This window comes from Euphorbia lathyris, chromosome 2, assembly GCF_963576675.1.
Source record: "Euphorbia lathyris chromosome 2, ddEupLath1.1, whole genome shotgun sequence".
NCBI lineage: Eukaryota > Viridiplantae > Streptophyta > Magnoliopsida > Malpighiales > Euphorbiaceae > Euphorbia > Euphorbia lathyris.
The window spans coordinates 49,300,927-49,325,392 of NC_088911.1; the positions used below are offsets into that span (position 1 = coordinate 49,300,927).

General features: G+C 41.8%; 1 protein-coding gene across 1 annotated transcript; it reads left to right on the plus strand.

Moving 5' to 3' along the window:
• The first annotated feature begins 18,125 nt into the window (after window positions 1-18,125).
• LOC136218129 (metalloendoproteinase 2-MMP-like) lies at window positions 18,126-19,558 on the plus strand. The gene has a single exon (XM_066004884.1). It carries the CDS (start codon window positions 18,270-18,272, stop codon window positions 19,368-19,370), a length of 1,101 nt encoding a protein of 366 aa, XP_065860956.1. The 5' UTR covers window positions 18,126-18,269; the 3' UTR covers window positions 19,371-19,558.
• Window positions 19,559-24,466: the final 4,908 nt, after the last annotated feature.

A 24,466-nucleotide genomic window follows, 5' to 3' on the forward strand; every position in this document is an offset into this window, starting at 1 on the left:
ACTCTTTAGGCTTCTCACCTTCTTCCCTCGATTTTAGGGGTTTTTCTCGATTTTTCTTCAGTTTCATTTCCGATCTTCGGGTTTCTTCTTTTATTGGAAGTTCTTTCTTCCTCTTCTTGCTTGTTTTTCTATCAATTCTTCATTATGGTAAACAGAATTGATGAATCTAGCCCCTTCTTCATTCACTCAAGTGAAAATCCCTCTCTTATTCTTGTCAATCCACCACTATCTGGAACCAACGACTACCATTCATGGAGCCAGAATATGAAGATGGCGTTACTATCCAAAAACAAGCTGGACTTTGTCGACGGCACGATTGAGGCGTCGGCGAGCAGCTCGTCTCAATTCATCAGCTGGAAAAGGTGCAACAATCTGGTTCTTTCATGGATCGTTAGGTCATTATCTGCTTCAATTGCTCAAAGCGTGTTATGGATGGGAGATGCAAAAAGAGTCTGGGTCAATCTCAAAGAAATATTTGCACAGTCAGACATCTTTCGTCTAGCGGCACTTCAAGGAGAGATCTATACATTAAAGCAGGGCAATAAATCGGTTTCAGATTATTTCACGCGATTACAGATGCTTTGGGATGAGTATATCTCAATTAGAGATATTCCGGATTGTGTTTGTGAAGGATGCGTGTGTAATGCACTAAATACGGTTAGGAGTAATAGAGATGCAGATCAAGTGGTTTGTTTCTTGAAGGGGCTCAACGACACTTTCGCTACTGTCCGATCTCAAATAATGGTCACCGATCCCATTCCTAACATCAACAAGGTGTTCTCCCTGATAATTCAACATGAATGTCAAAACCAAACTCTCGATGCGGCCAATATTGGTCAAGATTTGCTCGCTCTAGTTCAGAACCCCAAAGGTCAGACTCAAGATCTTCAAGAACTCATAGCTCTTATACAGAACTCCAAGGGAAACAAGAAATTCGGGTCGAATGGTAAAAAATGCACTCATTGTGGCTTCAAGAATCACACCGTGGATAGTTGCTATAAGAAACACGGTTATCCAACGGGGTACAAATTCAAGAACAGAACTAACAGAGTTAATTTTGTCAGTGCGAAAGATCAAACAGAAATCAATGAGAGTGGTATTTTGGGAGCAGCTCCAGTTAGTGCAACCGCACATCAGCTTTCAAATGAACAAGTTCAACAGCTGTTGAAGCTCCTTCCATCGACAAGCAATACATCACACATTAACTGCGCCACCGCGTCCATTTTCCCCGTGACTAATGTCACTGAAGGTATGTCACATACATCTTGTTGGTCCCTTATTTAGTTGCAAGTATAGTTCCAAGGGGGGGTTAGGAACTATTTAAACTTTTTCGCAATTTTGGCAGACTTCTTTTACTAAAGAAAAGGTTTGAACAGCGGCGCTGAGTAAACAGCAAGATACTGGCTTAGTCAACAGGTGACTAGGTCAGTTTCTTAGCTTGAGTCAGGAGATAGCACTTAGAGTCTATTCCTGAGCTCTTACGTTTTAATGCGCACAACTCAACTTGACCTCTTGACTTGGTCAGTTTTGATTGTTTAAGAAAGCAATATAAATAAGGAGTCAAAGGTTTAGAAATACTTCACTCGGCAGATTTATCCAGGTACGGCTTCTTCTAAGCCTACGTCCTGTCCCCAGAACACGTCCAAGATTTCGAATCCTCTACTAAGCTCTTTAAAGGTAGAGCCTCAAACCTTTTACAATATCAGCAATTGAGTATGACAAGATTACCTTCCTCTATACTTCTACTCAATCCTAATCTCTCCGCTGAGTACTTAAAACCGAGTACTCAGCCTCTCCTTTCTATCTCTAGAAATGATAAGTGTTTTTGTCCTAATACAAAGATGTGCTAAGACACTTTAGACGTTTTACAATCACTCTAGACTTTTACACAGATATGAAAATGTAGTGTAAGAATTTTGCTTTGCTTCTTGCTTGTAGAACTTGTAGAGATTTGGTCAGCGTAATGGCTTGATCAAGTTCTGTGTCTTGTGAAGCTTGTGATGACACTATTTATAGAGACGTCTGGTCATTCGATCATTTCGAATTTCGAAATAACCGTTGGAGGGAAACAACTATGTGTCGTTGTCATCCTGACTTGCATAGAGCTCTCGGCCAATCACAATCGTGTATCTTCTGTCCTCGGTCAGCACAGCAGATGGTCTCTCCTTTTATGGTAAAGTCAACTGGACAGCATACTGTGTCGTCTGAACTTTGCCAAAAGAGGAAACACTTTGTCTGGAAGTTTTCCTTTGCCAGCTGCTGTCTTGTACGCTTTGTCGAGACTACTCAGCAGCTTCATTGTGAAGTTGTTCCTGAAGGTCTTCTAGATCCTTCCGATTGCTGAGTTGCGTTTTTGTTCAAAATGGAAACGTCTTGACATACGCGGGCCGAGTGTACTGAGTTGTTTGACTTGGGCCTTGGCTTCCGTATTGGGCTTGGGCCTTCCAATCCTTATGACTTATAACATTTATACTCAACATTGAACAAACACATTAGTAGAATAAATCAAAGCATTTAAACTTAGTGTGTTTAGAATATGTATTTTAATTTATACTTAAACAATTTTGTCAAATCAAAATTATGTAGAAAGGTGTTTCAACAAACTCCCCCATTTTGATGTTGGCAAAACTGTTCAGCAAGGAACTCAGTATGAGCTCCCCCATGATAGTTGACCTAGTATAATTAAGCAAACTCCCCCGTAAGGTCAGTTTTCAGATATAGGTCAGCTATATCACATATTCTATTTACTCAGTGTTAGGCGGAAGTTTTTAGACATATAGAGCGCGCTGAGTAATTTGTTGTTCAATGAGTTCTTATCAGAATATTTCATAAGTGTATAGGTTCATGTCAAACATGTTATCAGCATATCATTTAGTCAAATATTATAAGTGTTAAACAAAGCTGATATAAATGAAGATACATAATAACTCAGTACTTATTAGCATATATCATAACTCAGTATTTGAATAAGAAAAGTAAGTATGATATATAAGTTGAAAGAAGTCAGCAGTTACACATCAAAAGAAATAAACATAGCACATAGATTACAAATGTTAAGACCTAGCCTATCTATTTCTTTTTCTTGCCCTGTGACTGACTTCGCTCGTACTGACATCACTCATGCTGAGCTCTGGTAGCTTGCGCTTTCTCCCCTGTTTTGTCAACTTCAGGGAGCTTGAACGCATCGGTTAAGACAACACGAGAAAGTTCTTGTGAAAGCTCTTTTAGTTTGTCAGCACTTTCGTTTACGCCATAAAAAATGGCAACTCCATCAGCTGATACTTCTACTGGTATATGAAGATCAGCAGCACTGAGCATATTGACACTGAAAGCTTGAGCTTTGGCTTGCCAGATGAGAGCTTCAGAGAGGCCAGCAAAGACTTGGTGGAAAGTTTTCAAGAGAGCTGAGTCATAATGATAGCAACTCATTCTGTTTCAATGCGTCAGTATCCATCTCTTGTTTGTTGAGGTTAAGTAGCCTGATGGCCTCACCGATTTGCTCAACTGAGCACTGACTATAGGACACCATTTTCTCATTTGTCTTAAGTTGCTCAGTATGAAGCTGAGCAAAAAGCATCTTGAGTTCTGAGGAAGTGGCGTAGTCAGTGTTCACAGCAGATAACTTCTGAACTTGCTGATGGAGAGAGTTCAGATGTTGAATTGTTGACAGCTGTATCTCTGCCAACTTGGCAAGTGAATCCTGCTTAGCTTGCTGGGCTTGGAATGACAAGACTACATTCAGCAGATCCTTGAGTCCCCTGACTTCGTTGAGAAGTAGAGTGACCTGGGAGAGCTGAGTTGTCTCAGGAATTGAAGATCCAGTAGCAGGCGAAGTGGAGTGTTGAAAATCGTGGATGAGTGCTTGTACTGAGTCAATGAGCTTTTTGCCGGACTCAGTGGCATCCCGATGTACATCAGTATGACCAGAAGAAAGTGGAGTGAAAGGAGTACCCTGGTCAGTGACTGGATGACTTGGCTCAATCTGCACTTGAGTTGAAGGTAAGGTTGATTGATCAGCAGAGAGGTTGGTGATGGAAGTCATAACCCGAACACTGTCTGTGCTGACGGCAGAAGGATGAGGAGTCAGCACCATGCTTGAGGAAACAGCATGGACAGTGCTTGGTTCAACCTGACTTGTTGAAGTGGTGGAAGTGGTATGCTCGGCATGTTCCTGTTGAGAAGAAACAGAGGCTTGTTTTTCCAACGGCATTGTAGTAGAGGAAGTTGAGGGCCGTTTGAAAAATTTTAATTTTACGGTAGAAGGATCCTTTGTTGTCTTGGAGAGGACAAGTTCAGGAATAGATGGTGATTGCACAGGAGGTTCACTGACCATTTTCTCACTGGCCTTAACCAGCTTTCGCCTTCTACGCGGTGGAGTGGTATGATGAGCAGGTTCTTCTGAGTGAGTAGGAGAAGGTTCCTTATGCTCAGTATGGGTCTGGTCAGCATGCTCAACTTGCTCAACTTGCTCAACTCCAGCAGCTAACTCGGTGTCAGTTTGCACAGCTCCACATTCTAACCCAGTGTTAGCATTTTCAACCTCGATTTCGCTGTCATACTCTTCAGACTCCTCAGCGTCATCCTGACCGCTGGCTTCAGCTTCTTCTTCAGCAGTGCTGTCTCCATCAAGTTTTTCCTCAACTTGGGAGATGAAGTGGTCATCTAACTGGACCTCAGTTTCCTCAGCATCAGTACCCTGGCATTGAGTGAAATGAGAATCACTCGGTACAATAAAGTCGGTTGGTATAACATCCAGAGGTGCCAGTGTTGAAGTCTTTTGCTTTTTCTGAGGTAGTTCAGCAGCTTCCTCAGTTCCAGGCTCATCTTGCCTGGTTCTCTTTTCAGCTGACTTTCCAGCTGACCTCTGCCTCTTTGCAGGAGACTCAACATTTGGTGAAGGAGTCTCAGCAGACTTTCTCTTGCGAGAAGCTGGGGCCTTAGATCGTCGCCCTTTCTGAGGCACAGCAGTGGATTCCTCAGCTTGGTCAGTTTGACCAGCAGCAGCAACTTTTCCCTTCTTCAAGGGTTGTCCAAATTTAAGTGCCCTCAGCGAGGCAGCTGTGATTTCGGTTCCTCTGAAAGATTCCTCACCTTCGAGGTCAATCTTGTGGTCGATGAGGATCCTGGTGATGATTGATCCCAACCTCATTGTACCCGTGCTGCGTAGGAACCCAGCAACTAAGAAAACCGGCATGTTGATGGGGGTGTACGTCAGCATGTGCCATATGAAGCACTATTCAAAGTTGGTTGCTGATGTAGTGCAGTTGATCTTTGGGTAAATGAAGTAGCTCAGCAGGTAGTCAGCCATCTTCTGATGCTGTCCCATTGAAGATGCTGAGATCTCTCCTGAGTGACCCTCAGGTTTGCAGAAGGTATGGACGTAGTCGATTTTGTCCTGATCTCCTGACTTCCTCAGCCTTACTCCCTCAGTTTTGAGCTGGAGGAGATTTCCTATGTACAGAGGGTTGATGAAGATGGTTTTCCCTTTTACTTCAGTGCTTAGGTAGTCGGCGGAGTCACTGGCAACCTTGAGGTTGTGGTAAAATTCTCTTACTAGGTCAGGATAGGTCTCATCCCTGACCGAGAACAGCCCAGTCCATTCGTTCTTTGCTATCCATTCGGCAAATGGCTGTTCGTTCTGTACAAAGTGCTCCGAAACCCATCTGGAGGGTTCTACCTTCCATTCAGATATATTGTCGAAGACCTTGGAGTAGGTCCTGATCTTAACAGCTTTCTCTTTGCCAGAAGTTTGGCCAGTTTTACCCTTGCTCGGTGTAGAAGGGTTTTGTGAAGGTTCATCGGAGTTGGACTTTTGGTGGCCGGCACCGGAGACTTTGAAAGATAACTTAGTCATTCTTCGAAGATGGAGGAATTAGAGGAATTTGAGAGAAAATAAGTTCTAAGTGATTTCTTTGCCTTAAGAATTGATTAAGCGTAAAGAGTAAAAGATGGGGAAATACCCATAATTTATAGACGAATTGAACGGTGTGGATCTTAATCGAATCCATGTGTCAGTTTTACCTTGGGATCATGTACCGACAACGATCCTGGCATTTATGACACATTACGGCGAATACGTCATCCTAGGCTATACGCGTGCTTTGCATTTATGCTAACGGATTAATCACTCAGGATTTAGAATGTCAAGCGTTTGATATTCTGAGTGGTCAATGCAGTATTTAAGGATGATTTTAAGTTCAAGTTCTAAACTAATTTACTCAGTATGCAAGTTTTACTCAGTTATTGTATATTCAGACAGTTCCGATGAGTAACTCAGCAAACAATAAATCATTCAGTATGTAATTCACTCAGCATTCATATTCATTTAGCATAGGAATTCACTAAAGAGGATTAAACATACCAATTGCTTCTCTCAGTATGCTGAACTGCTCACGAGCCAGTGGCTTCGTGAAGATATCCGCAAGCTGTTCGTCCGTTGGGACAAAGGTCAGCTTGATCTCACCCTTGAGTACATGGTCTCTAATGAAGTGATGTCTGATGCTGACATGCTTCATTCTGCTGTGTTGAATTGGGTTCTTGGACAGATCAATTGCACTTTTGTTGTCACATTTGACCTCAATTGTCTTCGTTTGAACACCATAATCTTCAAGTTGTTGCTTGATCCATAGGACTTGAGCAACACAATGACCAGCAGCAATGTACTCAGCTTCAGTGGTGGACAAGGCTACTGACGCCTGCTTTTTGCTGAACCAGGATACAAGACAGCTTCCTAAGAAGTGGCATCCTCTAGAGGTGCTTTTACGTTCCAGCTTATCTCGTCCATAGTCAGCGTTAGTGTATCCGATAAGTGTAAAATCATGAGTATTTGGATACCACAAACCTGCGTTCACTGAGCTTTGCAAATATCTAAGGATTCTTTTTACAGCAATGTAATGAGATTCCTTAGGGTTAGATTGATATCTAGCACAGTAGCATACTGAAAACTGAATGTCCGGTCTACTGGCTGTTAAGTAAAGTAGAGAGCCTATCATACCTCGATATAACTTGCTGTCTACTGACTTACCATTCTCATCAGCGCAGAGGACAGTGTCAGTGCCCATAGGAGTGGATATTGGCTTGCAATTTTCCAAGTCATATTTCTTTAAGATCTCCTTGGCATATTTGGCTTGACTGATGAAGATCCCATTCTTTCCTTGTTTAATTTGAAGACCGAGGAAGAAGTTGAGTTCTCCCATCATAGACATTTCAAACTCAGTCTGCATTTGTTTGCTAAACTCCTTGCACATTGATTCGTTAGTTGCACCAAATATTATATCATCAACATAAATTTGGGCCACTAGGGTATCTTTACCCTTTTTCTTAATGAATAAGGTTGTATCAGCTTTGCCCCTGACGTAATTTCTAGTCAGCAGGAAACTGGTTAGCCTCTCATACCAAGCACGTGGTGCTTGTTTGAGGCCGTACAGAGCCTTTTTGAGTTTGTAAACATGGTTTGGGAACTTAGGGTCCTCAAAACCTGGAGGTTGATTTACATAAACCTCCTCATTTATAACTCCATTAAGAAATGCACTTTTGACATCCATTTGGAATAATTTAAAATTCATGTAAGATGCATATGCACATAATATTCTAATTGCTTCTAGCCTTGCCACTGGGGCAAAGGTCTCACCGTAGTCTATACCTTCTTGCTGACTGTAGCCCTGAGCTACAAGCCTTGCTTTGTTCCTGACTACGTTTCCTTGTTCGTCCATCTTGTTCCTGAAGACCCATCTTGTTCCGATGGTCTTTTGACTCTTTGGATGAGGCACTAACTCCCATACATCATTTCTTCGAAATTGATCGAGCTCCTCTTGCATTGCGTTCATCCAGAATTCATCGTACTCAGCTTCAGCGAAATTCTTCGGTTCTTGTACTGAGACGAAAGCAACATTGCTGAGGTACTTCCTGAGTTGATCCCTCGTCATCAGGGTATTCCCAGCAGAATCAAGGATTGCACTTTCGGAGTGCCCTCTTGGAATCCTTATTTCTTTGGATAAATTCATGTCTTGTGCTGTTCCTGTTTCAACAATCTCTGCAGAAGTAGATGGGTCAGTAAAAGTAATCTTAGGTTCACACTTACTCTTGGTCAGCCTTTTCGTGAATGACTCAGTAGCTGGTTCTGAGTCAGCGATGGTTACTGAGTTTGGATCATCTTCGGTCAGCGGCTGGTATCTACCTGCAGGGTCAGTTTCATCGAACTCTACATGTATTGACTCTTCTAAAACTTGAGTTCGCTTATTAAAGACTCTGTATGCTTTGCTGTTTGTTGAGTAGCCCAGAAAGATAGCTTCATCAGCTTTTGAATCAAACTTTGCTAAGCTATCTTTGGTATTTAAAATAAAACATCTACAGCCAAAGGCACGAAAGTATCCAATATTGGGCTTTCGTCCTTTCCAAAGTTCATAGGGGGTTTTCTTGAGTATAGGTCTAACTAGAGCCCTATTAAGAATGTAGCATGCTGTGTTAACAGCCTCTCCCCAAAAATACTTTGGAAGCCTATGCTCATCCAGTATTGTCCTGGCTATTTCAACTAGAGTTCTGTTCTTCCTTTCTACAACCCCATTTTGCTGAGGTGTTCTAGGAGCAGAAAAATTGTGGTCAATGCCGCTGGCTTCACAGAATTCAACAAACTTTTGGTTTTTGAATTCTCCACCGTTATCACTACGGATATGAGCTAATTTTAGGTCTTTTTCATTTTCAATTTTTCTAACCAAATTTGAAAATGTCTCAAAGGTCTCATCCTTGCTGGTCAGCAAGATAACCCACGTATACCGAGAGAAATCATCTACAATGACCAAGGAAAATCTTCTTCCACCCAGACTCAGCGGCTGGACTGGACCAAAGAGATCCAAGTGTAGTAATTCTAACGGACGTTTAGTTGAGACAGTGTTTTTACTGTGAAAAGATTGTTTGGTTTGTTTTCCAGCTTGGCAAGCGTGGCATAATTGATCTTTTTGAAATTTAAGTTCAGGCAGTCCCTCAACCAATTGCTTTCTTGCTAGTTTGGCCAGGAGGTCCATGCTTACATGGCCAAGTCTCCTGTGCCATAGCCAGGAATTTTCTTCCTTTGTTACTAAGCACACAGTTTTTGAAAACTTTTTCTCTAAGTCTAGCATGAAGACATTATCTATCCAAGGGGCAGTTAAAATTAACTCATTAGTTTTACCCTCGTATATTTTACATCCAGTAGCATCAAATATAACTTTTCTCCCATTGTCACATAGCTGAGCTACGCTGAGTAAGTTATATTTGAGTCCGCTGACTAGGGAGACAGATTCAATAGTAGGATTACCTCCGATGGTTCCTGAGCCTACTATCTTACCCTTCTTGTTGTCTCCAAAACTTACACTCCCTCCTCGTTTACTTTTAAACGTGATGAACTGAGTTTCATCACCCGTCATATGCCTTGAGCATGCGCTGTCAATATACCACATCTTTGACTTCTCGGCACATCTCAGGCTTACCTGCATTGTAACTAGTTACTTTTAGGTACCCAATTCTTTTTAGGTCCTGACTTGTTAGGTGCAACAGGTATAACATCATATTTTATTTTACGGCGACATACATGGATAGTATGGCCATTCTTTCCACAGAAGTCACAACTGACCTTCTGTTTAGGATTTTTTACTGACTTGTCAGCACCCCAGTGCTGAGCGTGCCAGCACACTTTAGTAGTGTGTCCTAACTTCCCACAAAAGTCACACTGGACTTTTCACTGGGGATTCCATCTCTGCTGAGTACCTTGGTACTGAGTTCTCAAAGGAATGTTATTTTTCTTAGGAACCTTTAGTTGGTTCTGGATGGTTGTGACGTCCTTCCTCAGTTCTTTGAAACTGACTGGACTTCAGACACATACTCATGCATGATCTTCATGTTATCATGCAGAGTCGAATTGTCCTGAAGAAGGTATCTGAGGTCACTCAGTTTGACCTCTTCCACTTCATCACAGCGCCTGCTGAGTGCTCTAACCTTTTTATTACACTTCTTAACAAGTGTATAGAGATCACTCAGGGCATTAACCATATCGTTTCTGAGCTGGGGAAGAGAAATTACCTCATTTGATTGCTCTTCATCATCTGATGCGATGGATGGGTCAGCATGCTCAGAGACGCATGGCTCAGCAAGTTCGTCAGCCATAAAGCATATCTTCGCTGACTCGGTGGCCTCAGTTTCTGTTGATGAAGATTCATCACTGTCACTCCAAGTAGCCACCATTGCCTTCTTCCCACTCTTCTTGTCTTTCCTCAGCGTGGGGCAGTTTGACTTAATATGGCCAGCTTGATGGCACTCAAAGCATATAATGGGCTTTGAGCTGTCCTTTCTGTATTTGCTGTCGCTTGAGTCAGCCTTATACTTATCAAACTTTTTGTAAGGCTTTTTAGAATATTTATCGTTCTTCCTGAACAGCCTCTTCATCTTTCTTGTGAACATGGCCATCTCCTCATCATCAGTTGAACTCCCGTCAGTGGAGTCAGCCTTCATGACAAGTGACTTCTGCTTCTTGTCTTCAGATTTTTCCTTCACCTCAAAGTTTTTCATGGATATCTCATGGGTCAGCAATGAACCGATGAGTTCGTCATATTTGTAGGTGGTTAAATCCTGAGCTTCCTCAACTGTTGTCTTCTTTGCTTGCCAGTCTTTTGGAAGACTCCTAAGTATCTTTTTGACTTGTTCTTCCTCGGTGAAGATTTTCCCAAGTCTCTTGAGCTCATTAATGATGTTGGTGAACCTTGCGTTCATGTCTGAAATTCCCTCATCATTGTTCATCTCGAACAGCTCGTATAGTCTCATTTGCTGATTCACCTTGGATTCTTTTACTTTGTTTGTTCCCTCGTAGGTAACTTCCAGCTTCTTCCAGATCTCTTGTGCCGACTCACAACCTGAGATTTTGTTATATTCTACAGCATCGAGCGCACAGTGAAGCATATTGATAGCCGAAGCATGGTTTTGAAGCTTCTTAAGATCATCCTCTGTCCATTTGGCCTCAGCTTTTATAACTGTTTGACCAGCCACAACCTCAACAGGTACAAACGGCCCTTGGACTATAGATAGCCAGGCACTCATGTTTGTAGCCTGAATGAAGTTTTTCATCCTATTCTTCCAGAAGGTATAGTTTGACCCGAAGAATAGGGGATGCCTAGTAATGGACAGCCCCTCAGGCAATATTTGAGTTGTTTGGTTTCCAGGGAGAAACCGAGTGCTGTTTTCGCCCATGGTAGGGATCAGCTCAAGGTTGTTAGACCTTTTACAGTGAGCTTTTAAGCTCTGATACCACTTGTTGGTCCCTTATTTAGTTGCAAGTATAGTTCCAAGGGGGGGGTTAGGAACTATTTAAACTTTTTCGCAATTTAGGCAGACTTCTTTTACTAAAGAAAAGGTTTGAACAGCGGCGCTGAGTAAACAACAAGATACTGGCTTAGTCAACAGGTGACTAGGTCAGTTTCTTAGCTTGAGTCAGGAGATAGCACTTAGAGTCTATTCCTGAGCTCTTACGTTTTAATGCGCACAACTCAACTTGACCTCTTGACTTGGTCAGTTTTGATTGTTTAAGCAAGCAATATAAATAAGGAGTCAAAGGTTTAGAAATACTTCACTCAGCAGATTTATCCAGGTTCGGCTTCTTCTAAGCCTACATCCTGTCCCCGGAACACGTCCGAGATTTTGAATCCTCTACTGAGCTCTTTAAAGGTAGAGCCTCAAACCTTTTACAATATCAACAATTGAGTATGACAAGAGTACCTTCCTCTATACTTCTACTCAATCCTAATCTCTCCGCTGAGTACTTAAAACCGAGTACTCAGCCTCTCCTTTCTATCTCTAGAAATGATAAGTGTTTTTGTCCTAATACAAAGATGTGCTAAGACACTTTAGACGATTTACAATCACTCTAGACTTTTACACAGATATGAAAATGTAGTGTAAGAATTTTGCTTTGCTTTTTGATTGCAGAACTTGTAGAGATTTGGTCAGCGTAATGGCTTGATCAAGTTCTGTGTCTTGTGAAGCTTGTGATGGCACTATTTATAGAGACGTCTGGTCATTCGGTCATTTTGAATTTCGAAATAACCGTTGGAGGGAAACGGCTATGTGTCGTTGTCATCCTTACTTGCACAGAGCTCTCGGCCAATCACCGTCGTGTATCTTCTGTCCTCGGTCAGCACAGCAGATGGTCTCTCCTTTTATGGTAAAGTCAACTGGACAGCATACTGTGTCGTCTGAACTTTGCCAAAAGAGGAAACACTTTGTCTGGAAGTTTTCCTTTGCCAGCTGCTGTCTTGTACGCTTTGTCGAGACTACTCAGCAGCTTCATTGTGAAGTTGTTCCTGAAGGTCTTCTAGATCCTTCCGATTGCTGAGTTGCGTTTTTGTTCAAAATGGAAACGTCTTGACATACGCGGGCCGAGTGTACTGAGTTGTTTGACTTGGGCCTTGGCTTCCGTATTGGGCTTGGGCCTTCCAATCCTTATGACTTATAACATTTATACTCAACATTGAACAAACACATTAGTAGAATAAATCAAAGCATTTAAACTTAGTGTGTTTAGAATATGTATTTTAATTTATACTTAAACAATTTTGTCAAATCAAAATTATGTAGAAAGGTGTTTCAACACATCTCTTATTGCAAGAACTCAGAAAATCTCTTGGATAGTTGATACGGGGGCGAGTTGCCACATATCAAGTATTAAAGAGATGTTTTCTGAACTAAGACCTGTAAATAATTGGAAGGTTCTTTTGCCTAATAAAACTGAAATTTATGCATCACACATAGGCACAATTAGATTCACTAAAGACTTCATTCTACATGACACTCTGTTTGTTCCTAATTTTGCCTATAATCTCATTTCAGTTTCTAAACTTACAAGCACCTTGAATTGTGAAGTTAAATTCACTGATAGTGACTGCTTTATATAGCATACACAGACGAGGAAGACGATTGGTATAGCTAAATCCAATGATGGGCTTTATCAATTGCACCGACCATGCCTGAATGCTGATATTTTCTTTAATAAGCATGTTATAAATAATGTGAGTGTTGTGAACAATGGTTCTGTTGATCAATTGTATGATGGTTCCTTGAGTAGTTGTGATAATAATAGCAATACTTTGATGTGGCATAATCGTCTTGGACATATAGGACAATCTAGTTTTGCACACATTAACAAGCATATTGGAAATTTGAGCATTGCGAATTTTGTTTGTGATGTATGTCATCTAGCTAGACAAAAGAAGCCTGCATTTCCTGTCAGTAATTCCAAAACTAGCAGTTGTTTTGATATGGTTCATATGGATATATGGGGTCCGACTAATACCAGTGTTAATAGAAATAAATACTTCCTTACTGTGGTAGATGATTACTCTAGGCACACTTGGGTTTTCTTTGTTCAGGTTAAGTCTGTTATATCCGTTTTGGTTCAACGGTTTATATCCATGGTAGAAACTCAGTTTAGCAAGACAGTAAAAATTGTTAGGACTGACAATGGCCCTGAATTCAGACTAGATAGTTTTTATGCCGACAAAGGCATTATACATCAGACCAGTTGCGTTGAAACTCCGCAACAAAACGGTCTTGTACAAAGAAAACACCAGCACATTCTAAATGTTGCCAGAGCGTTGCAATTTCAGAGTAAATTACCCATCACTTATTGGACCTATTTTATATCTCATGCTGTATTCATAATTAATAGGCTGCCGTCCAAGGTTATTAACTTTGCTTCGCCTTATGAGCTGTTTAACAACTCTATTCTTGATTATAATGATCTAAGATCATTTGGCTGTCTTTGTTACACTTCCACTCTGCATAGAGATAGGAAAAAGTTCGATGCCAGGGCTGAGAAATGTGTGTTCCTAGGATATCACTCAGGCACCAAGCGATACAGAGTCCTCAATTTAGAGTCTTACAAGATCTCTGTCACTAGAAATGTATTTTTTTATGAAAATATCTTTCTGTACCAAGAATTGACTGATAGAGATACTGATAACTATGTTGTCCCCATCTCTCAAGAGACTCTCAATAGGGATGTTGAGGTTTCCCCTGCCAATGTCTCCCTTAATCCTAGAACTAGGAGGTCGAACATGACTTTTAAGTAGCCTGAATACTTAAGGGATTACCATTGTGCTGTTGCTCAGGGTCATTCTACCACGCCTATTGAGAGTGCTATTTACCATCCGTTGTCCAAAGTTATTTCATATGATAAACTCTCTCGATCGCAAAAGAACTACTCCGTAGCTCTTATGATTGACCAGGAACCTAAGACTTACAAGCAGGCTGCTGGTCATCCTGAATGGCAGCAAGCTATGCAGGAAGAACTAGACGCCTTAAGTAACAATAAGACTTGGGTGATATGTTCTAAAACTGAGGATAAAAGGGAGGTGGATTGTAAGTGGACTTTTAGAATAAAAAGGAGTGATGGGACAATAGATAGCTATAAAGCTAGGTTAGTAGCCAAGGGCTTTACTCAGCAGGAGGGAGTGGATTTTCTTGATACATTTTCCCCTGTTGCGAAGTTAACCACTGTAAGAGTTCTTGTTGCTTGTGCTTCCATCAAAGGGTGGCACTTAGAACAACTTGATGTTAACAACGTGTTTTTGCACATGGACTTTGAGGAGGAAATTTATATGAAATTACCCCCTGGTGTAAGTACTGATGTCCCCAATCCTAGTTGTAGGCTGACCAGGTCCTTATATGGGCTTAAACAAGCCAGTAGGCAATGGAACATTAAACTTGCCACTGCTTTGCAATCCATAGGTTTTACCAAATCCTTAGCTGATCATTCTCTTTTTATTAGAAAGAAAAATAATAGGTTCATTGCTATCACTGTCTATGTAGATGATTTAATCCTTGCTAGTGATAGTCATGATGACATAAAAGAGGTGAAAGCATTCTTAAACAGGAAATTTACTATTAAAGACCTAGGAAAGCTCAAGTACATTTTAGGAATTGAGGTATCTAGGAATTCTAATGGGATACATTTGTGTCAAAGGAAGTATGTTCTTGACATGCTTGCAGAGTTTGGATTTTTAGAATGCAAATCATGTTCTACGCCCATGTCAATGACTAGAATTGATTATACTAGTTCAGATTTACTAGAGGACATTACTTCGTACAGGAGATTAGTAGGCAAGTTATTGTATCTCACTAATACCAGACCTGATCTTAGTTATGCTGTCCAACAGCTTTCTCAAAATCTGGATAAACCAACTGAGTTACATCTTGCCGCTGCACATAAAGTTCTTAGATACTTAAAAGGCAACCCTGCATAAGGCATTATGCTTTATGCCAATTCTGATATTCATATCAAAGCATATACTGATTTTGACTGGGCCAATTGCACGGAAACCAGGAAATCAATCACGGGTTTCTGCACGTTTATAGGACAGTCACTTATATCCCGAAAATCCAAAAAGCAACAAACTATTAGCAAGTCTTCTTCGGAAGCCGAATACAGGGCTATGTCCCTCACTTGTGGCGAAGTCCAATGGCTTCAATACTTACTTAACGACCTGCATATGATAGAATCGCATCCTCCGACTCTATACTGTGACAATATTTCTGCTATTCACATTGCTAAAAATAGCGTGTTCCATGAGAGAACGAAACACATTGAACTGGACTGCCACTACGTTAGACAACAGGTTCAAGCTGGAAAGGTTCACTTGCTTCCAGTTAGATCTAATGAACAACTAGCTGACTTCTTTACCAAACCGCTTCATACACCTGCTTTTAAATTTCAGTTACAAAGGTTAGGGGTTATTAATGTTTACCTTCCAGCTTGAGGGGGGATGTTAACATACATGATTAATTGTTGATTAATTATAGTCTTGTGATAATTTTCTCCCATGTACTTACTATATATATTTTGGTTTAATTGGTTGTAACTGATTCTACATTTGTGTTTATGAGTACAATAGTGTAGGGACTTTATTGTAAAAAGCTATGTACACAGCCCACTTGCAATGTAAGGGCTCTTAGTATAAATAGGTAAGTATAGGTTAGTTTTAATTACTTTTTCTCTTCTCTCTGTATTCGAGAAACTAGATGAAGAACTCAAGAGTCTTAATCTCTTTCCTTTTCTTCCTCTAACACTTCTTCAAGATTTATATCAATGAAATGATTCATTTTCCTTTCATATAAGTGTTAAGAACTTACCCCTCAAACTTGTCCAATTATAAAACATAGCCCCTCAAATTTGTCCAATTGTAAAACATAATCCAAAATTGGGATTTTTTTACCCCGTACTTAAAGCAACTGTAAAAACGTTTCCCCGGATTCGTATCACGCTATGAAATCTTCAATTGAGCTATTTCTCCACATAAACACCTTTTCACCCCGTAATATCCCAAAACTCTGAATCAAGAAATCACTAAAAAACAAATAGGAATAACAAAAAGAAGAAGAAGAAGAATGGAGGATTTCTGATTTACCGTTAGGTTGAAGAATAAGTTGAAGAATCAGGGATTTGGTTACTTAAATACTGATTTTTTGGGTCCAAAGATCTGATTATCACATTCCACGAGCGTTGCAGCTTTTGTATTTCACGTGTTTCTTCAATTGCAGTCCATGTTAGCAATTTGAGGTTCTGTTTTACAATTGGACAAGTTTGAGGGGTTATGTTTTACAATATGACAAGTTTGAGGGGTAAGTTATTACAATTGATAGTTGAGGGAGGCAGTTGCAACATCTGGACAAGTTCTGGGGGTTATTTGTGTATTAGACCTTTTTTAATTGGATTAATTATAAAATTGGCAAGATGGATAAATTTATTTACATTTTAAGACTCATTGCAACACATACTACTAAATTAGACATTTTCATTGTCTATTTTTTCGAAATACCTTTAGTATATTATCACTTAACATCACTTATAATAGTGAGATAGTGACCTTACACCATTCAGGGACCTCCATTCATGACACTCACTTTATCCACATTCAAATCAAAACCCACCAGGTAAAACCCAAACCCAAGGCACGTTAGAGCCATTGAACCCATAGGTCTCCATAATTCAGTAATCTTTGTCTCCAAGGCAATAAACCCAACATTACGTCTTAAAATTTTGATAATCAAAGCATCTTTCCACGACACATGAAGTTTATTAATATAATCCGGAGTAAAAGAGAGTTTAGGGTACAAGGAATTACCATTTGAGAATCCAACCTTTGCTAGACCTAGAGCAATATGAGATCATTTGAAGCGGCATCACGATAAGAGTTGGGGGGGAAGGGGGGGATGGGTGTGAGATCTGATTATCCGGCGGCTCAGGCGATCGAAAAGAGGACGACGACATTAGAAATCAGAAGTCAGACCTAATCATTAAAATCACATGTTATTGTTGTTTGCTGTTACGATTTACTGTTGGAAAAATCTGTTTTTTTCAAAATTGGTATATAATTTATAAATATTTTAATAACACAGTAAATATTTTAGGTCTTTTACGTTATCAACTTATACCTAACAGACTTAAAAATTAACGCTTTGATAAATTATTTATAACTATATTAAAACGGAATAAATATTTTAGATATAAGTGATATTTGGAAGATTTAATGTGAAAGTTAAATAATAAAATCACATAACGCTACATATATTTTTTTTTTAAATTTTGTATTCAGTAAAAATAAAATAATCTTTTTAAAAACATTTGGAGTAAATCTGTAATTTTGTTCGATTGTGGCAAATTTAACTTATCCCATATAAATATGGAAAACGACAATAAACAAAATTGAAATTCGATGAAATCGTTACAACAGTTTATATCTTAAAATTGTAAAACAATATTAACAATCCCCTTTTTTTCTACATTAAATTTGTTTTGTTGTCACATAACAAATTTTTTCGTTTGTCTGCTCTTCAACAAAAAATCAAATGGGAAAAAAACAGTTCAACCTCCAAACTTTGACCCCTCTCTCTGTTTCTGTTCTTTGTTACGCAGCCGCCCCTCCCAAACCCCAACCCCGGCCAACATCAAAAGTCAAACTAATGCATCTTTTTTTTATTCAAAATTAAAACATGAAGAGGAGGAGGAGGAGATAAGCAGCAGAAGCAGCGACGTCGTTTCCACGATTATATTATTATTATTATGAATATATTCCATTGTGGTCATCGGACGAAGCATTCAAATGATAGAAACTTCAACGCGGACATCTCCAATTATTATTATTTCTCGACAGTGATAGCCATAGCCCCCCAATGGCCTCTCCCAGATTTTTCCTACAAATTCCTCTAACTTCCTCCTCCATTTTTTACAATTTCAATCCCTAACCAAAACTATGAAATTCTTTCATCTTCTTTCATTCTTTCTTCTACTAATTTCTATTTCAATTCCTTCAACATCAGCTCGATTTTTCCCCAATATATCGTCAATTCCGCCGGGTTTTATCCCCAATGGTACCCAATCTGCTTGGGACGGTTTCAAGAAATTTGCCGGCTGCCAGACCGGTCAAAAGCAAGACGGTTTATCCAAGCTCAAGCAGTATTTCAATCACTTCGGCTACATTCCCTCTTCTCTTTCTAATTTCACCGATGATTTTGACGATGTGCTTGAAACAGCTCTCAAGACCTATCAACGGAACTTCAATCTTAATGTCACGGGTGAGCTTGATCAACAAACGCTTGACCAGCTCGTACGGCCTAGATGCGGTAACGCCGATATAGTTAACGGAACCACCACGATGAACTCCGGCAAGTGGACTACCTCCCCGCACTTCCATTCTGTTGGTCATTATACTTTCTTTCCTGGGAATCCCAAGTGGCCGGAGGATCAAAGAGATTTGACTTACGCGTTTTGGCCTGGTAACGGATTGACCGCTGAGGACAAAAGCGTGTTTTCACGCGCCTTTGCTCGGTGGGCAGCTGTCATACCCATGACTTTCACGGAGACGAATTCTTACATCGGCGCGGATATTAAGATCGGATTTTTCAGCGGCGACCATGGCGACGGAGAGTCTTTTGACGGCGTGTTGGGGACTTTGGCACACGCATTCTCGCCGCCGAGTGGACGATTCCATTTGGACGCAGATGAGAATTGGATAGTGTCCGGAGATATAAGCACCTCGAGTTTACCGTCGGCGGTAGATCTAGAGTCGGTGACGGTGCATGAAATAGGGCATTTGCTGGGATTAGGGCATTCGTCGGTGGAGGATGCCATTATGTATCCGACGATATCTTCAAGGACTAAAAAGGTAGAATTAGCCTCCGACGATGTTGATGGGATTCAGGAGTTGTACGGAAGAAACCCCAACTATAACGGGACAACAATATCAACGCCGTCCGTTCAGGAAAGAGAGACCAGTGGGTCCTCTCATGTAAACTCAAGGTCGGCCCCACTTGCTTTGATGACCGTCGGATTGGCTTTTCTTCCTTTTCTATAAATTATTTTCCAGTTTTTCTTAGTTTTATTTTTATTTTTATTTTTTTTAATGTTATCATGAGATTTAATTGATAGATTAGAGCTTGGTACATAAAAATATAAGATGCTTAGTTTCAGGATTACACATTTTTCTTTTTATGTAAATTAGTACTACAGTACTTATTATTTATTTATCTTTATATTTGTTTATGTTTATGTTTATTTTATAATTTATTTTTTGGTTGGTCGATACAAGTAATATTCATGTTCCAGTGTTGTTTTTATTTGAATCGTGCAAGTAATACACTAAAGACTTTCTTGGCTGTCCATGATGAAAAAGTCAAGCTAGAATAGAAATATAGTTTTCATCTAGATGGAATTTGTAGTTAGTTTTTATTGAATTATGTCAAATTCATTGTTTTAATTAGTCCAGAAATTTCAAAAAGGACGAAAAATATGTTAACTAATTAGGATACGCGGAACAGTGATCCGAGCTCTCTTCGAGGGGGTGCTCGTGTTCCTCGAGGGTCGTCTCTGTGCGGGGAGCGGTCCCTGGGAACACTCCGACGATCAAGATAGTTAGTTGCTCGAGAGTATTGATAATCTATTCAAAATGAGTTAGAGAGTATGTTACCCGATCTCTCTTTCTTGGTTGCCTCCTCTTTATTTATAGTGAGTCCCCTTGGGCCTTTGAGGTCTTTCGCCCCTTAGCCTTTGGGCCCGCTGGGCCTATGGGCCTCAGATTACATTCCGAATCAGGTAGTCCCCCCCGGTCACGCATACCGAGTATTACATGCGAGGTGTAGTTTGGAAACTGGTAGCCTTTTGTTCGCCTAGTGAGCGGGGGGTAATCTTTGAAAACGCTGCTCGCCTTGCTAGATAAAAAGACCCTTCCAATTTCAGCATGCGCTTCTAGTTTTTAACGCAAAATTAACTGCTTCTACATTAATGCTTCTGCACGCGCCGTAAAGTATCGTTGGATACCGTGTTCTGCCGGCGCCCCCGTTTGAGATATAAATATAGGAAAGAAGGTATTATTTCCATTTGCAAAGTCTCACTTGGTGTGTATTCTTCGTCTACTTCTTTCTTTGGATTCCTTGTTTCCTTACCGGTATTGTGGTCTGCGTTCCGTTCCTTGTCAGAATCTGCTGAGCGCCGGGTTTGTCTGCTCGTGGCGGTCGTTTGAGGGCAGTTTCTCCTTGTTGTCATGACGTCGTTTGAGGTCAGTCGTGCCTCTTTTTCATCTTTTCCCTTTCGTTGTTTATTTCGTTTGTTTATCTTGGGAGGGAGAGTATGTCAGAGGGTTCTTCGCGGGGAGCCTTAAAACGACTGCCGCCAGTGACACCGGGTGACTTTACGCTTCGTGACGCCTCTCGAACGCGATCTGCGAAACGAAAAAGGTGAGTAGGGACGGAAGGGGAGAGTGGTGTTGCTGTTGGAAAGAAAAGGAAAACCGCCGTGGTGCATGCGCTACCCAGTGTGGAGCGGCCGTTAGGAGGAGTTGCCGCCGGCGTTCTTGAAGTGACTGTGGTTGTACCGGAGGGTGTGATTACCGAAGATCGACCCTTAGCCTTGATTTACGAAGAGATGCGTGAGAGAGTGTGGACGCGATCGTCGGGTGTGACTAGTGTTGATGGTAAACGCTATGAGGGGAGGCAACGCCCGAAGAGACCAGAGTCCTTTTCGGTGGATGATGCGTATAGTATCATAGTGTCTGCGGACTTAGCCGCCATCTCTGCAGTAGGGCAGCCATACGAGTTGGTTGCGCTTGAAGAAGATGATCGTGCTTATCATACGGGTGGGGAAAATGAGCTAGTTGTGTACGAGGAGCAGTTGGAGTCAGGGATGCGTCTACCTCTTCTTCCCTTTTTTGTGGAGGTATTGAAGGAGTATGACTTGTGTCCTGGTCAGATTCATCCAAACGGGTGGAGGATGATGGTGGCGTTCTACTCGCTATGCCGGTCGACTGGATATCGAGCTACCGGGCTAGTGTTTCGTGAGTTCTTTCGCCCGAGTAAGGGACCTCGATCACAACATGTGACCTTCTCGCACCAAAAGTTCAAGGTTCTTGGTGGGTTGAAGGATAAGGTTCCCGAGTATAGGCATCGCTACTTCCTAGTGCAGAAGGTGGATGGCGATTTCCCTTTCCGGGTGTCATGGAATGGGGATCCCATGGATTCTAGTCGGTGGCTAAAACCGCGCTAGATGTTGCCATCGGAAGAGCATCTCGTGAAGTACCTAAAGGGGTTGCCGACGGATAAAGAACGTAAGAAGGATGTGGATGAGCTCGTTGGTCATTTTCTTGCCGCAGGGTATTACATCTGGAACCAGTGGCGAATGGCTCAGTTATCTGGGTGGTCGCTGGAGGATTTCGAGAAGTGGAAATGTGGGTACAACTTTTCAGCCGGAGAGCTAGCGGAGTTGGAGGCGATAACCGTGAATGTTGTTATCGTAGGTGAGGGGTCCGGGTTGTGGATTTTACTTTGCATGTGTTACGTGTGTTTGTTTGAAATATACTGATCGTGTTGCTACTTATGCAGGTCCAGGTGATCCTCGCGTGAGTATGGACTTTGACCCGAATGAGTTTGGTGTTGGCCTGGAGACTGCGGAGGAAGCATTTACCGGTGCATCAAGTTCCTTGGCCTCCTTCTCTTCGCTTGAGGATGCGAACCAAGTGGTTCAGAGCATGGGCGGGGTGCTTGCTACGCACGAGGATACTGATGTGACTGGTAACATACCGCAAGGTATGCCCGTGCTAGAAAGTGAGGCGAAGGAAGCTGCGGAGGTGATAGCTGCTGAACCGGAACAGGTCGAGAACCAGATTCAGGGAGTGCTTACTCGGAAGCGTAAGAAAGAGAAAGGCAAGTCAGTTGCTGGACTTGAAGGTGAAAAAGTATGCGCTAGTGATGATACTGTTGGGGCAAGCGATGGCTCTAAGCGAGCGTGTACTGATGGCGGGGCCGATCTTTCAGCGGAGATGATGGACCGGGTAGGTGATCACCCAGAGATGGTGAAAAGAATGGACACAAAGATTGCCAAGTTTCTGGAATATGTTATGGGTTTGTCGGTGCACTCTGACATGGCAACGTCGGACCTTGCGCGGGCGATGGCTCGTGTTGCTAAGGTGCCCGGAGAAGTTCACCGAATGGACGGTGTGTCCAAAATGAACCTTGGTGTGGAAACTTTGTCGGCGCTTGGTGTGGTAAGTTCTCTTGATATGCTCATTCAGGTTTGTTTCTAATGACCGTGTCCTTAGTTGTGCAACTTTATGTAGGCCATTCAAAATGCTAACACGGTATTTGACATGTGTGTGAATGATGAGAATTTGTTTCGGGATATGGAGCAAGGTTTGCGGAATGCTGTGAAGGAGCTGGAAGCGGCGAATGGGAAGTTAGCCACCGCCGGAGAGTTGTTGGAGCGCCGTGAGGGCGAGATCGCAGTGCTGACCGAGCAGCTTAAAGTGGAGACATGAGGCCGAGTGGAGCTGTCGAAGAGGTTGGAACATGATGCTGAGGAGCTCCGTTCCTACAAGGTTTTGCTTAAGGTGGCCATCTTATGGACTCGTCGAGTGAAGGAGAAGGTCGACGAGAGAGTTAGGTGAGCAGTTTCGTTGTCCGATGAGAATGAGAGACTCAAGCGAGAACTTGAGGTGGCTCGGAAAGAGGCTAACAATTTGCGTGCCTTCGCGGGACAGCGCGAGGAGAAGCTGATCAAAATGGATCGCATGATGCTTATTGCTGCTGCTCACTCTGCCGGGTATGAGGTTCCTCCGGAGGTCATATTCTCTCCGAATGTGTATGATAAAGCTGCCCAGGCGAAAGCCGTAGAGTTTTGTGGCCGTTTTAAGAAGAAATAGTTGTAGATGGAGATAGCCTGCTCCTTTTATTTCTTTGATTCAAAGATGTAATAATTTTTTTTGTACGGTTTGAATCTTTGGTGATCTTTTGGCAGCTAAGTTTGAACATCATTTGGCATGTTGATTTGATTTGAGGTTTTGTGATGTGTTTATCATGTCTTGTCTACTCTTGCTATAAATAGGAGTTGGTTTTTGTTTGTGTTCTTCGTTCATGGGATGTCCTTGCTTCGTTCGTTTGTATTTCTTAGGCGTTTGTTTATCCCTATTTTCGTGTGATGTCGCTTCGGGATATCGTGGATTCCGCTAAGGTACTTGAGGTGCAAAAAGCGATCTCGGCGATGCCTCACCCTTATGTGTATTGTCCGCCAAGGGAGGATCATGATCTTGACAGAAAGGTGCGATATGCCTCCCCGGTGTGGATGAATCGGGGTGCTTCGCGAAGAAGCCGAAACGGGGAGAGCGAGAGTTCCACTCCCTATACTGGGTCTGCGACAGATTCGTGCGACGTGGTTGTCAGCGCCTTATCTTCAACTGAGAAGAAGGCTTGGTCGCAGGATGGGATTGGTTTTCTGAACCCTGACGAGACGGTCGTGCCCGTAACGAATCCACATCCTGCATGGTTGAGGAGGCTTCTTACCGATGAGCTCGATAGAGTGATGAATCTTCCTCTTGAAACGGAAAACCGACGTGTTGGACGCCATGCTTCGCCGACTCGTCCCTATGGACCGACGTTCGTTGATCCTTTGAAGCCCCGTAGTGTGGTCTTTCTTGAATTTTCTAGGCAGGGCTTTCTGGGGCCTATTCCGGCGGATCCGGCGCATCGAGTGATGCACGTTGGGAAAGCCTATCTGTATCATAGGCAGAATGGGCACAATACTAATGAATGTACTGATTGGCGGACAGTGCACCAGGCTTTAATGGATGCTGAGGCCATTCCCAATCCTGATCGTGCCAATGTATCGTTGTAGGAGATTAGACTTTTTTTTGCATTTTGTTTCTGTGCTTTTGCGTAATCTTTTAAGTTGCGTTGTACTAGCGATTTCCTTTTAATTTATTTCCAATCTTATGTACTTTTGCTGTCTTCAATGAAAAACTGCAAATTCGGTTTCCTTTGTTATTACTGCGACCAAAGCCGCCAAAGGGTTCATATCGAGTCCTTTTGGCCTGCCCAGCTGATTTTCGGGGCGCGTGAGAAATTTTGACATGTTTCTGGATTTTGTCCAGAAAATCCGATTGAGGATTGTATTTGATAGCTCATTGCT

Coding starts and splice junctions, on each gene's coding strand:
- LOC136218129 (XM_066004884.1), top strand. CDS start 18,270: ATGAAATTCTTTCATCTTCTTTCATTCTTTCTTCTACTAATTTCTATT.